At 31.5% G+C, this 16,357-nt stretch overlaps 1 protein-coding gene across 4 annotated transcripts; it reads right to left on the bottom strand.

Annotated features, from left to right (window-relative positions):
- Nucleotides 1-376: 376 nt before the first annotated feature.
- Nucleotides 377-6,985, bottom strand: LOC105791128 (probable protein phosphatase 2C 76). 4 transcript variants are annotated; one of them, XM_012619047.2, is made up of 10 exons: nt 6,838-6,985; nt 6,606-6,720; nt 5,183-5,284; nt 4,303-4,430; nt 2,634-2,732; nt 2,257-2,415; nt 1,793-1,879; nt 1,569-1,660; nt 1,057-1,131; nt 377-734 (listed from the first exon to the last, which is right to left on the bottom strand). In XM_012619047.2, exons 1-10 carry the CDS (start codon nt 6,869-6,871, stop codon nt 576-578), a joined length of 1,050 nt encoding a protein of 349 aa, XP_012474501.1. In that variant the 5' UTR covers nt 6,872-6,985; the 3' UTR covers nt 377-575. The 4 variants fall into 4 exon arrangements, with proteins under 4 accessions (XP_012474501.1, XP_012474506.1, XP_012474503.1 ...); XM_012619052.2 differs by adding an exon at nt 6,470-6,504 and having other exon boundaries at nt 6,606-6,950; XM_012619049.2 differs by adding an exon at nt 6,470-6,504 and having other exon boundaries at nt 5,183-5,393; nt 6,606-6,949.
- Nucleotides 6,986-16,357: the final 9,372 nt, after the last annotated feature.

Below are 16,357 nucleotides of genomic sequence, written 5' to 3'. Positions count from 1 at the left end.
CTCAAAGAGAGGCTATATCTGTTTTAGGACTCAAACTAAAAGGTATATTTGGATCGCCAGTTCACAGTGCCAACAGATGAGAGTAGAATACCATTTATGGATTCAAATTTCAAAATAAGCCTCTATTATTTTAAGACAAGGATTCATATACCAATATAAAGGGCAATGTGTTTGATTAAATTTACAAAGAACGATTCGTGTTCCTTGATTTGAGAATTCAAATACTTTGGTTCAAACTTTCGCAAAGGCAATGCATTTTCAGGTGATGTCATTTCACCAATTAAAGGTTTCCCCAAGGTACCTATTAATTAACTAGAATAGCTTTATTAAACTTCAACTAAACAATGCAATGAACAAATGAAATGACAGGAGCGTATGCGTAAAAGTGTAGGAATAAATAGGACGTTTGGTTCATGTGTTACACACGCATTAGGAAACCGAAAACAACAAAACAATGAATAAACAAATTGTCCTTGATATAATGCACATTGGCCATAAAAGGCACATGCAAATTTCAAAATTAAACCAAATTGCCAATAAATCTACACATGAAAATGCAAACCATATAAGGACCACTACTCATGCTTGGGATTAACTGGAGCAGCCTTCTCATGGTGAAATCTCACCACAATGCATGTTATATTGTCCGCACTCCCACGTGTGAACGCTGCTTCAGTCAACTTTCTGGCAGCTTTCTCGGGTTCTTCTTCTGCTCCTGCTAGGGAAACAGCATCCTGGAATTGCAATTTTAACTTATAACAAGCGAACAAGCACAAAAATCCCCTAAAACCGTTCTAACTCGAGCATTGAAAGAATAACCAATCTAATCTAATCTATTATTGGAACACAGTCAAATCAGTATGCTCCTGAAACCTGGTAGTGTCCATCTTATTTTTCTTTCCTTTTAGCAAGTTCAAATGTCATTAATAACTAGTACTTCATTCTAAGATGAAGCTCAAAAACAGAACCCGGCACATGCCTGATATATGTGGACAGATAAACTACGTGCAACCATGCACATCACCACATTTTAACATGTGTCCAAGAGAGGTTTACCTCATTAGGCACTACATCCCATAACCCATCACTAGCAAGCACAAGCAACTCAAACTCTTCATCGATCTCTTTATCCTGAGAAATAAACATTAAGAGTGAAAATATTTCATTAATATTTTCAAAACCTACCAGCTTGAACTCATGCTATATGAATTGTTGTAGTCAGATCACCGACAGAGATCAAGAGACAAAGTAGGATGGAGCAAGAAAAAGTAGAAGTCGAGATAAAAGTGAAAATGAGACAAAAGTATTTAACGTTATAGTCAAAATAAAAAGAATAAAACCATAAGCACATTCAGCATCTCATTCTAAAACATTAGCTTTAGGAAGGATGAAAACAAAAGGTTGTAATTTTCAACATTTTCACATCAGATGATGCTTTTGCCAAATGAGTTGGTACTACTAAAGGCAAAGCAATACAATGGAGAAAGTAATAGAAAAATTAAATGTAAGGAGAGCAATTAAGATGATTAAAGATTACTAGCTTATTAGCATATGGTTTTGAGGATCACCTGAATTTCTGGTTCTGCAACAACAAATTGCTTCAACATGCGATCACCGAAAGCTCGAGACATAGCTAATACACCTCCTACCCTCCAAGTTCCTGAAAACATGATCAACAAGAAATTTCACTATAAACTTTCAGGAGCCAGAACTTCTGATTCAAGTACCAGATACAAAGAAAAACATTTATTCTGACTCAATTTAGACAAGCTAGATTTTTAAAATTTCTTACCTGCCCACATAACAACCCCACCAGCATTTTCAATTCTCTTCCGTTCATCAGTTCTATTTGGTTTATGATCCTCTGAGAGAGGGATAGCTTGAAAATGAAAAAGAAGCTGCATTTAGAAGTCCCTACTTATGAATTCCAAAATTCTCAACATTCACTGTCATGTCAAACAGCAGGTTAGACTATATAATATAGTTCATGCTTATTAGTGATAAATAAGCATACCCACAATGTGCTTTGACATGACTATTTTTATATATATATGATCAAGGGCAAATAAAACTCAAAATGCCTATGTGTCCTGGCCTTCTTCACTTTTAATGGGTCCTTCCCTCATGCAATTTCATTGAACCATTTCACGGTATATTCAAGTATAGAATTTAAAGGCAAATTATGTTAATCCATATACTAATACACTTGAAACCAACATATTAATATACAGTTTTTTTTAATGAAGCAGCGCATACCTTCTCCAGCCTTGGATATTATAGTCCTTGAGTCTCCAACATTGGCAACATATAGATGGTTACCAACCAATACTGCTGTTGAAGCAGTTGAACCATCATCTCGATAAGTATTTCTTTCAGAATCCAAGAAATCTACATCAGTCTGTGGATATGTTTCACCTGCAGGCAGATCCAGTGAAACCAAAATGAATAAAAGATCATTCAAGTAGGTTGATAATCATTTTATGTGGAGGCAATCCCATCTCTAGCCTACTCAAAATAAGAAAGAGATGTGAATACTTGTAAATGCATGGATCCCCCATAGAGGGCTGATAGCAAAGGATATGCAATATTTTAAATGTTCCATAAACAGAGAATATCAGAGTTCTTGAACGCACTTATGGCAAGTTTGGTGTCAGTGATGAACTTTGGATGCTTCATTAGATTCTCAAAAAGGTGTTGTTTCAAATACTCAGCAGCATGAGAACCACCATGCCCTGAAATTGCACATAACAGTTGTTAAATGGTGGGGTAACAAAAACTGTCATTGCAGATAGCAAAGACATCTTGCTCTCTGGAAATGTTCCTTATCATCCAAAAATACATGCACCACCATGGAAGATAGTGTAAATAGGTTGAAACTCAAAGTGTTTGTCAAATTCTACATTTGGGATGTAAAATAAAAGAATGTCAGTCTCATAATGATTTCTACTCAGTTTTAAATGAAATCGAAAGACTTACACATGATTTAAAGGTGTATTTGAACTTTGAACTATGCCACTTTTGTCACTTTGGTACTCAAAGAATAGAAGTTTCCAATTTGGAACCTGAACTTTTGTTCAGTAAAAAGGCAAATTGTCCCATACTATCTTCACTGGTCAAAATAATAACATGATTTACAAGACCAGTAATCATTTTAGACATAAGCACATGTAATACCATCAAACCAACAAGAAAAGTCGAGAATTTTTTTTTTTTTTTAAATTCCAAAGAATAGAAAAGAAAAAATTGAAAATTGAAAAGAAAAAAATGATGGGAAAATCCCAAAGAAAACGGAACCTTTCTTCATCGTCTCAACATTTTTTCTATGGACAAAATCTTTTCATCGATTAAAAAAGCTATGAAATCATGACCGAAAACTAAAACTAATGGCATGTAGCTCTCCATATCAATCCAGGAAAACTCAAGAACAAAGGGGGAAAAAACTGATACTAAAGCAAAGGATTCAAAAACCATGACAAATGACCACAACACAGCAACCAGGATGGAGTAAGTAAGCCATCTGAAGCTTTTCAAGCTGCAACCACTAGTCAAATATGACAAGTTGAAGACTGCCAGATACAAAAAAAACATTGGGAGAGAGAATTAGAAGTCTGGACACTGGAACACTTACAAGGAGTCAAGACCACAAGGTGCCAGCTAGCTCCCTTCCGCTCCCCTCCTCTCTCCCTCTCTTTATATTTTATATTTAATTTTCTTTGTTTTCCAATTTCAAAAATAATTACTGTTGTTGAGACCCACAAAGGAGTGGATACCAAATGGTACCAGAGTTACAAATAGACCTCTTATAGTCATGGGAGGTCCTGGGTTTGAAACTTGGAGAGCACCTTAGCTTTATTCAGAGCAGCTGACAGAACCTTGAGGAGGCCCCCGGCATCCGAAGAGGACAATACCGGTTTGTGTGTGGTAACAATACCGACAGCTCCAAGGTGGGCTCATCAGCAAGTAATAAAAAATTATTGGCAAAGCAAAAGTTGAGGTACCTGATCGTGAATTATTATTATGAAGATACCAATGTGATAGAAGTGGCATATTTCATGTTCAGATGACCCATAAACAGACTACCACATAATTTTATTTCTTATAACATATTTTGCACTATCAACATTGTGTTAGAGGAAACCTAGATAAGGGGAAAGACCAGTCCCACATTTTAGACTGAGGTCTTCTCCAATCACATCAGATGTTGTGCCTTCAAATATTTGTCCATAATGTGTTATAGCATATACACAATATTTTAATTTCATATCCTTTCACAAGGTAAGAAATGTTAAGAGAGAATCTAACCATCAAAGATTCCAAACATGCAGACCATCTGCCCATTAATCTTGGAAGTTTTAATATCATAGAAATCTTCCATGGTTGCTCTCTTTCCCCTGAAACTTGAATAGCCATAGCTTAATTTTCCATCTTCACTGCCAAATCAGACAAGAAACCGACCATGTAAGTGTGATTTTAAATCTAATGTTAGTTAATAGCATCACTTGTACAAAATTACAAATAACAACTAGAAAGTATTTGAATCTCTCTTTAACATCTAAATCAACAAATAAAATGAAATTCATGCATGAAAATGATGATACATTCAAAATGTATAAATTCAAGTAAGATGCATTGTTTATGTAAGGAACTTGAAGAGGAAAATACTTGTGACAGTGCTGATTTTGGGAAGTAAAAGAAATTACAAAGAGAATAAAATTAATATTAACAATGATATTACAAGTCTTGCAAAGAAATAAAACAATATTTCCATCTATTCCCTCTTAATTAGGGAACCAGGGTATGAAAGTAAAGACAAACTGATGAAAAGGAATTTACTAAAAAACCCATTTTCACTTATTCCACTATGAGACTATATGAATTTATGAGAGTACTAATATCAACACATGTAAAATTGACATTGTTAAATTTCTCAGATTGCATAAATAATCAGTAACTGACAGTAGCAACACAATATGTAGCTTTCAATCATTGGGAAACACATTAACTGAACCAAACATGGAAAGAAATTTTCATATCTGACCAAAAAATTAAACCAGCATACAGTAAACTGCTAGCAACATTTATTCAGAAAAAAATCATTTTTAAAAAATGAATCATGAGATTTGTATCTATATGATAAAAAGTAAGAACAACTATTTAAAACAAGTGGAACTCAGATGTTTACCTTTTCCACCCTCCAGTAACATATCCGCCATCACCATCTTTCTCAGATATCATATCAACAACGGGACCCTGGTTTGTTGTTGCACCTGAATCAACCATCATCCTAGCACCCACCCAAAATTCACAGCTTCACGAAAACGTTAATCCAGCACAGGCATATAAACTCCTTCAAAAATCTTATAAAAGCACCCTTTTCGAGGTTAATATTTTTCCTATATGCCCAGTTAGAAGAAGGAAAATGTTAATAACATATAGTGACATTGGATAAGCGATATTTATAGAAAGTTGAATGTAATCAACGCATTATTTTCTCTTGAATCCAGTACAAGTAATATATTATTAAATGCAAAACTTTACTAAAATGTTAACTAAATAATATTTACCAGAACCTGTAAATAACGGTAAATCTTATCCTTTAAACAATCACACTCCTTGGATAACTTTTGCATACCATCTAAAATTCTCCACTTATGGCCTTAATTGCCAGATCTTCAAACTCACAACAACAAAACAATGCTGGGTAAGAAATATCAGTCTGGCTACAAAATCAAAGTGCTTTAAATTGGAATTTTATATTTTGTTCAAAATACAATGGTTCCCCTCTGAATATATGTTCATAAATCAACTAACACAAAATTAACTCTTACAATTTGCATAGGTTGAATAGCTTCCAAGAAAAATTCATTATTACACACTAGATTTGAATATACTAGCAATATATTTATGAACATGTTTATTATTCAAAAGTGACTTGATAACTTTAGACCAAATACAATTACACGATTACAGAAAACGTAGGTTGCTCAGACTCTTCATTTTGTTTAAGTACTTGTGTATGTCACCATGTTTAACGCATAATAGGATATGGATATGAAAATATGATCATCCGAAGACCCTCCCAAGTACATACAAAAACTTGGCAAATAACATTTCCGTGTTTGACACATATGGTATCCGACTCTCAACGCCAAGTCCGATTATCATAGCACAATACGTTACGATACAGGGGGAAAAACACTAGAACGCCACAAAAATAATAGGCATATAATACAAAAATAAAAATGCATTAAAAGTTATATAACACAATATATTAAGGTATCAAAATTTATATATAAATATATAATATCATCATGAAAAATATAAAAAGACAACACGAGTACATGCATTGCCTATTCTGTCCATAAGTAGCAAGAATTAGCATCAGTAAGCTGAGATTCCATTTACAGATATAAGTTAAATCAGCATAGGTAGAAAGAAAAGGAAAATCCGAGAGGAATCAAAATCTTACTTTTACATTTCAAAGCAATCGCCTCATTGTTTGAGCTGATAAATCAAACAACACAGAAGGAATTTTTTTTTTTTTTAAAAGGCAGCATTATCGATTAAATTTAAGCGGGACAATAAAAAATAAAAGAAAAAGGGACCTCTGGTCGATAATTCCGGATAAAAGAACCGGATCGGATCCAGGTTGGAAGACGTGGAGGATGCCAATCAGAAATGGAGATGAGTAGGGACGGACAGCGTAGCGTGGAGTTTTCTCTGGAACAGGAAAACTGGTATGAGAAGAGAAGAGACTGTAAAAACCCTATAGGGAGAAAAGTGAAAAGGAAGGAGAGGAGATTTGAAGAAAGCAGTAGAGATATTGTCGGTTGGCACCGAGGAGGAGAAGTGGCAACGTGGCACTCTTCATGCATCCACTTCTATTTTGGGAGCCTGATCTTCTGGTTGCGCTTGCTTGCGCTTAGAATTTGCGCTCTAATTTCTAAATTACTACTACTACAAAATACTAGTGGTATACCGAAACTTGGTATGTGGTATGGTGATTTACCTTTTTTGTTTGTTTTTGACAGCTAAAATATAAAATAAAATAAGCAAATAAAATTTTTGAGTTATTACATACAATATCCAATTTATTTGATTATATATTACCATAGAAAAAACAATTTGTTCGAATATAAAAGTCAAATTTTAACGATGTTGAAGTGTATAAACGTCATGCATATGTTAAATACATATTTCCTTTACTAATAATTATGTTATGTGTAAAAAAAATTATAGAAATATCATTAGTAAAAATCATAAATATGTTTATGATAAAAATTTCATCACAAAAAAAACAAATTAAACAATTAGGAACAAGTCATTCGTCACTTAATATATTAGATAATAATTTTAGTGAAGAACTATTAAAATTATAGCGAAATAGTCCTAGATTTTGTAGTATTAAATTGAAAAACCCAATAAATTTATTAGAGTAAAACCTATGATCTATACTAAACAAGATATAGAAGAATTTGATATAAAGATTAAGGAATTATTAGAAAAATGATTAATAGAAAAACTAATAGTCTACATTCTAGTCCAACCTTTATGGTTAGAAATCATGCGAAATAAAAATAGGTAAAATTAGGATGGTTATTAATTATAAAAGATTAATCAAAATATTATTTTTATGGTTATTTCATTCCAATAAAAGATGTATTAATTAATTAGGGTAAACCAAATAGAGTACTTTAATAAGTTTAACTATAAATTAAGATTTTGGCAAATCATGCTAACAAAATAATATAAACCTTTAATGACTTTTGGTACACCCAATAGACATTACCAATGGAAAATGATGTCATTTGGATTATATAATGCACCACAAATATTCCAAAGATGGATGGATTCTATTTTTAATAAATATAAGAAAGTTTGTGTAGTTTGTATAGATGATTTTTTTATAATTTCATATACTCTAGAATTACATAGAAAGCATTTAAATATTAAAATAGTTATGTTATATGAAAAAATGGATAAACCTTTTCTTGGTTTAAAAAGACTCGAAATTATAAAAATTTAAAATCAAATCATTCGATTCAAAAGTTTATTTACCTAAACAAGAAGATAAATTAATTTTGGAAACAAATGACTCACAAAATTATTCGAATGTATTTTAAAAGCTAGAACAATAAATAATGAAGAATTAATATGTGGATCTAGTTCAGGAAAATTTAAACCAAATGAAATTAATTATGTCATATTTGAAAAGAATTATTAGCTATAAAGAAAGGAATAAAAATTTTATTATATATTTAGCACCTAAAAATTTATCATAAAACGATAATCAAGTAGTTAAACATTTTCTAACTAATAAAAATTTGAAAATTGAACCAAGAAGAATTAGATGGTATAATGAATTATGTACTTTTAATTTTGAGGTTTTACATTTAAAAGGCACTGACAATATTTTTGTTGATTATATTAGCATGCCTTATGGATAAAGGTAAACAACTCTAGAAAAAGTTATAGCCTACCATTAATAAAATGCCCAACAAAGGGATCACCTTCAAATCAAAATATCATAATCAAGGATTTGTGTCAATACCTTCTCAAGTACCATTTTATCCTAATCAATGATATTATGTTCCATATCCAATGGTAAGACAACCTGTTGCAATTTCAACTGGATTATCAATTACACCACAATCGAATAAGTCAACTACCATGGTCCCAAGATCCAAATTCAATAAACCAAGCTATTATGTTGAAATTATTCGAGGGGTGGAAAAATTTTGTACAACAGAAAATTTATTAAAACCCCAACAAATACAATAAATAAAATATTTTTATAATCCATGTTTACCCTTAGAATTATATAATCTTATTAATGAAATATTGAAAACCCATATTACTAAGCAAAGAGTAAACTTTAGAAGAGCTCTTACTAAGACTTAACAATTCTTAGTTGAAAAACAACTAAAGAATAAGAAGCTCTTGATTTATTGTTAAAATCTATTTTATATCGTGATTGGGAAGAACTAGAAATTAGTTTTTAGATATTAAGAAGATAAACAATCTTTTTATATATCTCAATATTTTATTAACAAGGAACAACTAATCCTATTATAAATAAAATATTTAGATTATGTTTATATAATAAGTCTAGAATTATCCTACCTAAAAAATATTTTCTAAAATTGATAGAGCTATTTGCAATCAACAAGCTCGGTTTCAAAAAGCCTTTTCTAAATATTTTGACAAACTTATGTTTTACAAATTATTTAGATGAAAAATTCCCTACTATAAAATTTAGGCTTGATCATGAACCATTTAATAAAAGTCGGGTTTTGTTCAAGAAATAATAATTCAAAATTTTTCTATTCATTTATTAAAAGATTTTCCAACTATGAAATATGAAGATAACTTCTTTTATTATTTTCATCTTAAAATTTGTAGTCTTATTGGTATAGTTGAATGAGAAAATTAAATAGCACTTGACAAAATATGTTGACAAGTGTTATAATAATCCTATTTATTATCAATTCCAAGCGAGAATTGATCTAATTGCCAAAGCCCGAATCTACTTCAACAAAAAACTTATAGATTTTGGACTGATGGTCAAAGAATAATGACATACGATACTAAAAATAATCAGGAAAAGATAAATGAAGAATCCATTCAACTACTAAAAAGATAGCTAAAATAGAGATTGATGATTTCCTATCCCATATAATTGAAGATATTAAAAATACATGGGAAAGCTAGAACTCACCAGAATTATCAATCAGTTCATTAAATTTAGATGAAATTGAAGAATTGAATCTGGATAATATCCAAGAAACTTGACAAAAAAAAAAAACAGAGGATATTGTCCATATTCATTTCTTCAATTTCAGCTAAATTTAATGAATCAGTTGACGGTTCTGGTGAGTTCCAGCATTCCCATGTATTTTTGATGTCTTCAATTAAATTATTAAAACCTTTAGGCAATCACTTCCTACTAGAATTATCCTACCTACATAAATATTTTCTAAAATTGATGGAGCTATTCTCAACCAGCAAGCTTATTTCCAAAAAGCCTTTTTTGAATATTTTTCACAAGTTTATGTTTTTACAAATTATTTAGATGAAAATTTCCTACAATAAAATTTAGGCTTGATCATTAACCATTTGATATAAGTCATATTGAATGGGGTTTGGTTAAAGAATAATAGTTCCAAAATTTTCTTTTCATTTATTAAAAGATTTTCTAGAATTTATTAAATCTGTGTTATTATGTATGGTATATGAAGATGACTTCTTTTATTATTTTTATCATGAACTTTGTTATAACAACTTGATTTTCAATGGTGACAAAATAGTAGTTTCGGGACTACAAATTTCTATCTTGTCATTTCGTAATTATTATTTTAAAATATTTATAGAGTTACGAAAGTCGTATTAAAATTTGGTTTGAAAATATTAACGTTTAGATAGTTAATTAAAAGAAAACGACTAAATTGAAAATAGTGAAAAGTTTAGTAAATCTTGAATGCCATAGATTTAATAGCTTATTTATGAAATAAAAGGGACTTAAATAATAATTAGCCCATATGATTATTAATGGACCATAATGGGTTTTAAATGGTGTTTTAAAAAGGTTATAATTAAAGGGTAATTAAGTAATTTAGTAAATAAACTAAAATTTAATAAAACAAAAGCCAAAATCATCATTTTTTCATCTTCTTGCCGAAAAACCTAGGGTATTTCCACCATTTTTGAAGCTTTACATTCCGCTAGAATTGAAAGCTTGCATGTAAGTCCGTTTTAATTCTGTTTATTGTAATTTTTATGTTTTTGAGATCGTTGCAACTAAGTCCCGCTAGCCCGTACCTCTGTTTTTTATTCTGTTAAAAATTTTGTAAGTTTCCATTAATTAATATTTAATGTTCTTGATAAATACGGTGTATTGGAGCTTTGATTTTGTTATTTGATGATTTTGTAAAGTGATTTTTGTTAAATTTTGATTTTAAGATTAAATTTTGAAAATGTCAAAATATTAGGGTTTGATAGTGAATTTGATATTTATTAGGGCTTTTGAGGGCCTAGTATATTTGGATAAATATTAAATTGAGAAAAATGGTTAATTTGATGAATTTAGGGTTAAAGACTAAATTGTAAAAATTATAAAAGTTTAGGGTAATTATGTAATTTTGGAAAATAAAAGGGTATTAATTGTAAAATAGATTGGAAATGAAATATATGCTGATAAATGAAGAATTTTATATTTTAGATCAAGATCCCGTAGATACTCAAGGAAAAGGAAAAATTACGGAATAGTCCCTGTACTTCTGCGACTTCTACAATATAGTCCAGGTAAGTTCGTACGATTTAGAATTTAGTATCAAAATAATTTAATAGGTAGTCTAACATGTTACAATTTATATAATCAGTCTTAATTGTTGATGATGAATGATAATTTGAGGTTTAGTATTTGAACTTATCTTCAGTTAGATTTGAACGCGGGATAGAGTACAGTTGGGATTTGGGGTGATATGGTGGTTTGGAGTGGAGATGGTATTGGGGGGATATATTTATATATTGCCCGAGTAATTGAGGTTCAGCATTTGTTGTGAACTCTCGTGTTATACTCTCTTTTTGGTGTGCTAGTTGGATTAGCTTTTATGAGCATTAGTGTGATGGTTGGTTTAGCTCTTATGAGCATTGGTGTGATGGTCAGATTAGCTCTTATGAGCATTGGTGTGAATTGACTCGAGTGAGAATCTGGTGTGTTTGGTTGGACTGATGATGTACTTCTATCCGTAAGCTGTTCTTTGAGTTGAAAATCTCGGTAAGTTAATTTGTTGAGTACCTCTGTTGAATTTTTCATATATACTTGAAATTTAAATTGATAAGTTATAACTTACCAATTGAGATTGTGGATGAAAGGAAAATTTCATGGTTGTTATATTACTTTTTGATTTTTTGTATTCATTTCGGTAAGATTTATCGATTTAGTATGTCGAACTTACTAAGTTTCATTAAGCTTACTTGTGTTAAACATTGGCCTTGTAGTTACTAGGAAGGTTGGACGATCCGATCAGCACTCAAGTCACACTATCTAGCTTAATTATGTAGCTTTTGAAACATTTATTTTAGATTAAATGGCATGTAATAGGTTGAATAATGATACTAGTGTTTTGGTTATGTAAATAGTTAAATATGAATTTGGTTGTACAAATTGCTTTGGTTGATTTTCTTTTGGTACTTTTGGTGCCTTATCAATATGTGTTAATATGGTCATTTGATACTTGTTGGAATGGTTCAAAGAGTATGTGATGAATTGGTTATTAAGTAGCTAAGATATGGTATGTTTGAATTGGTGTTGATAGGTGATATCTTGAATGAATTGATAGGTTGAATTGATGTTATGTTTTGATATAAATTTATGTATACTTGTGGTACCAATGATGGTACATTGGTTAGGCACAGAATTAGGTTGATTTTGGTATGTTTTTGGCATGATTAAAGTCAATTTGGATTGGTATTTTGATTGGTAAATGGTTTGCTTAGGTTCCAAGTAAGTTTGAAATGGTAAACTTGTTAATTAAGGTACATTTTAAGTCCACACTACCTGAGACACGGGCATGTGTCTCAGCTGTATGTGACACACGACCATGCAACACAGCTGTGTGTCCCCTATAGGTTCAAGGTATGCAAGTCAGGCTATCACACGACCTAGCATACGGCGTGGCACACAGGCGTGTGAGGTCATTTCGAGGGGTACACAGCCTGGCACACGGGCGTGTGGCTTGTCCATGTGAACAAAGTCAGTGAGTTACATGGGCATGGACACGGGCTGGGACACGGCCGTGTGTCCCTATTTCAAATGTCCATATGGCTTGAGAGACAGGCGTGTGTCTCAGCCGTGTGAGTCACACGGTCTAGCCACACGGCCGTGTGACCCCTGCAGTTCAAAATTTTCAACTTTTTCCTAAAATTTCCAAATGTTTTCGATTTAGTCCCAGATTATTTTCAAAGTATTTTTAGGGCCTCAAAGACTCGATTAAGGGATATTATGAATGTATTAGAGTGTAATTAGATTATGTATGCATTGATGTATGAATTGAATGGTTTATTATTCCGTTAGTCCGGTAATGCTCTGTAACCCTGTTCTGGCGATGGATACGATTTAAGGGGTGTTACATTTGTAGTCTTATTGGTATAGCTGAACGAGAAAAATTTTATCAGCCATATCAAATTTTGACTACCTCAAAAATGATCATAGGAATAAACCTATTTGCAGCTTTAGAAGAGAAAGAGCACTTGACAAAATATGTTGACAAGTGTTATAATAATCCTATTTTTTTTATCAAATCCAAGCAGAAATTGATCTAATCGACAAAGCCAAGAATCTACTGCAACAAAAAACTTATAGATTTTTTACTTATGGGCGAGGAATAATAGTGTATGATACTTGAAATAATCAGGATGAGATAAATGAAGAGTCCATTCAACCACTAAAAAAGATAGTTGAAATGGAGATTGATAATTTTCCATCCCATATAATTGTAGACATAAAAAATACGTGGGGAAGCTGGAACTCAATAGAATTGTCAATTGGTTCATTAAATTTATATGAATTTGAACAAATGAATCTGGACAATATTCAAGAAAGCTGACAAAAAAGACAGAGTAAGCTACGTGGAAAAACCACTACCAGGAAACAACAAAAAAGAAAATTACGTGGAAGCAACCACAAATGGACAAAAGATGTTATCCTTATCTAAAGAAAAAATGTCATCCTTATCAAAAAACTATGCGGAATTCTAACCTTTCTCAAATTGAGTTATGAGTCACCCCTATAAAAGGAGGTGTAAGACCCTAAATAAGGCATTCAAGTTTTGATTCAAGTTTTTTCATAAACCTTTAAGTTCTTTCTTTCTCTCTTTTGTAAATATTTCCTTTATAATTAGTTTCCTTCTTGTAACCTACCAGCTGTCCTTTATGTTCTTTCTTTTTCTCTTTTGTAAAGCTTTCCTTTACTATTACTTTCATTCTATAATCTTTCCTACATCCTTCTGTAAGAATTCCCTACAGTTTTCCGATAAGGATAACATCTTTTCTTTAGATAAGGATGACATCTTTTGTCCATTTGAGGTTACTTCCACATAACTTCCTTTTTGTCGTTTCTTGATAGTGATTTTTTCCTACGTAGTTTCCTTTTTTGTTGTTTCCTGGTAGTGATTTTTTTTACGTAGCTTCCTCTATTTTTTATGTAAGCTTTCTCAGATATTTTCCTTATTCATTTCTTCAATTTCATCTAAATTTAATGAATCGATTGACAATTCTAGTGAGTTCCAGCTTTCCAATGTATTTTCTATGTCTTAAATTAAACTATTAAAACCTTTAAGCAATCACTTCCTACTAGTATTTGTAACACCCCTAACCCGTCTCTGTTGCCGGATTAAGGTCACGGAGTATTATAATAAAATATTAAACATTTACAAGCTTACAAACATACATTCAAGTATATTTACAATTAATCAAATCACATTCAAATGGGTATTCAAAATACACATACGAGCCTTAAATCAAGACTATGGGGCCCGAAAAATAGTTTTGAAACACTTCAGGATCAATTTGAATCAAATAAAAAAGAATTAAGAAAAAGTTAAAAACTTTTGAAACAGGGGCCACACAACCGTGTGACACAATCCTGGCCGTGTGGACATTCGATGTTGGGTCACACAGCCATGTTGCAGGTTGTGTCTCAAATCGTGTAACAAACTATTTTGAGATACACAACTGTGTCGCGGGCCGTGTGCCAGATGTGTGAAACCTGCACCTAAAGACAATAAGATACACGATCGTGCAGATAGGCCGTGTATGACAATTATCACAATTTGCTTTTAAAATAAGGCAATTATCACACATGTCTTGGTTAACAATTCAAGCCTAATACCATCCTCTGAACATCATCAAATACACTTCAAAACAACTCAAAACATACCAATTTCATACAACCTAAGTGCCTAACCAATGTGCCCTCATTGACACAACATTTTAATCAACACATACAAAGGCATTTGACCTTAATCAAATCATACATTCATCTTACACAACAATTAAGATTCATAAACTTTAATTACCATATCCTACCATATCACAACTCAACCAAAATTACTTAAATCCTTTGCTTCCAAAAGAGCCAATCCATAGAACATAAAACACCAACCATATGCAATATCTTCCATAAGAAAAACACATATACATACACCTAAATATCAATAACCACCAATCTAATTTATCTCAATCCAAAATCACTTAACATATAACATAAACATCCGAAAGAGTCAATCTGATAAAACATACATATATTTATCCACATCTATATCAAGCATTAGCTTTAAGGAAAAATATAAATCAAAGTTCACATGACAACATCCAATACAAGTAACTTTCATTAAGTTCAACTATATACCAAAAGACCATTTCTCTAAACATTAACATCCTAGGTACATGCCAAGACACAAAAAGAAATATGTCACCAACGTTGAGTTCGGGACTATTGTTAGATGCTGAGTCGACAGAAAAAATATAGGTACCTAACCTGCACACAAAAGGATGATCAAATACCGAATAACTTCATTAACTCAAAGAACTACATATGTGTTTAATAATTCATCAATTCAAAATATCCAATATGTAATGTTTATTATCACGTAGTGTACCATAAGTAAATTACCATATAAGTCCATTTCTTTATTTTTCCTTAATCATTTAAGCCATTAAACTAATAGAAACCCACTTTTGCAACCTTTAAAATTTAGTCCTTTTAATTAATTAACTAAATAAATATTAAAATTTCTTAACCAAATTTTTATACAACCCTAATAACACTCCCAAAATATGTTACTAAATATTTAAGGGCTCGGTTTATAGAAACAAGGTCCCGATACCTCATTTTTTAAAACAACTTGACTTTAAAGATTTATCACTTGATCCTAATTATTCGTTTAAATAACATAAATTATCAAATCAAAATTTATTATAATAATATACTTGACTCGTAAATCTTGTTATTCAATATTTACGAATTCACTCGTTGGATTTGTGGCCCCAAAACTACTATTTTTGACACCATTAAAAAACAGGCTGTTACAACTCTCCCCCTTTAGAAAATTTCGTCTTCGAAATTTCTCATCTGATAAGAATTCCAGTTACTCGGTCCCAATTAACTGGTTGTCACTCCATTTGTCTAGCATAGCAGGGTTCTACATCTAATCCGTTAAAAGTTTCAAATGATATCATTTTAATATAAGACTGATGGTTGTTATCAAAAATGAATTTAACCCATGGTAAACATTTCCCTATTTGTCCTTCACTTGGATGATATATCTTTTCCAGAGCCAGATTTTCTCATTCTGAT

This window comes from Gossypium raimondii, chromosome 8 (genome assembly GCF_025698545.1).
Source record: "Gossypium raimondii isolate GPD5lz chromosome 8, ASM2569854v1, whole genome shotgun sequence".
Classification (NCBI taxonomy): Eukaryota; Viridiplantae; Streptophyta; class Magnoliopsida; order Malvales; family Malvaceae; genus Gossypium; species Gossypium raimondii.
The sequence above is the reverse complement of the archived record's forward strand: the minus strand, read 5'-3'. Positions and strand labels throughout refer to the sequence as shown.

What these genes read in the sequence shown, in the direction of transcription:
- LOC105791128 (XM_012619047.2), bottom strand. Translation starts at nt 6,871, where the DNA reads ATGAAGAGTGCCACGTTGCCACTTCTCCTCCTCG. An exon ending in GTTGCCACTTCTCCTCCTCG is followed by an intron (nt 6,721 to 6,837) that starts GTGCCAACCGAC and finishes TTCCTGTTCCAG; the next exon opens with AGAAAACTCCACGCTACGCT. An exon ending in CATGTTTGGAATCTTTGATG is followed by an intron (nt 2,733 to 4,302) that starts GTTAGATTCTCT and finishes GTGCAATTTCAG; the next exon opens with GGCATGGTGGTTCTCATGCT.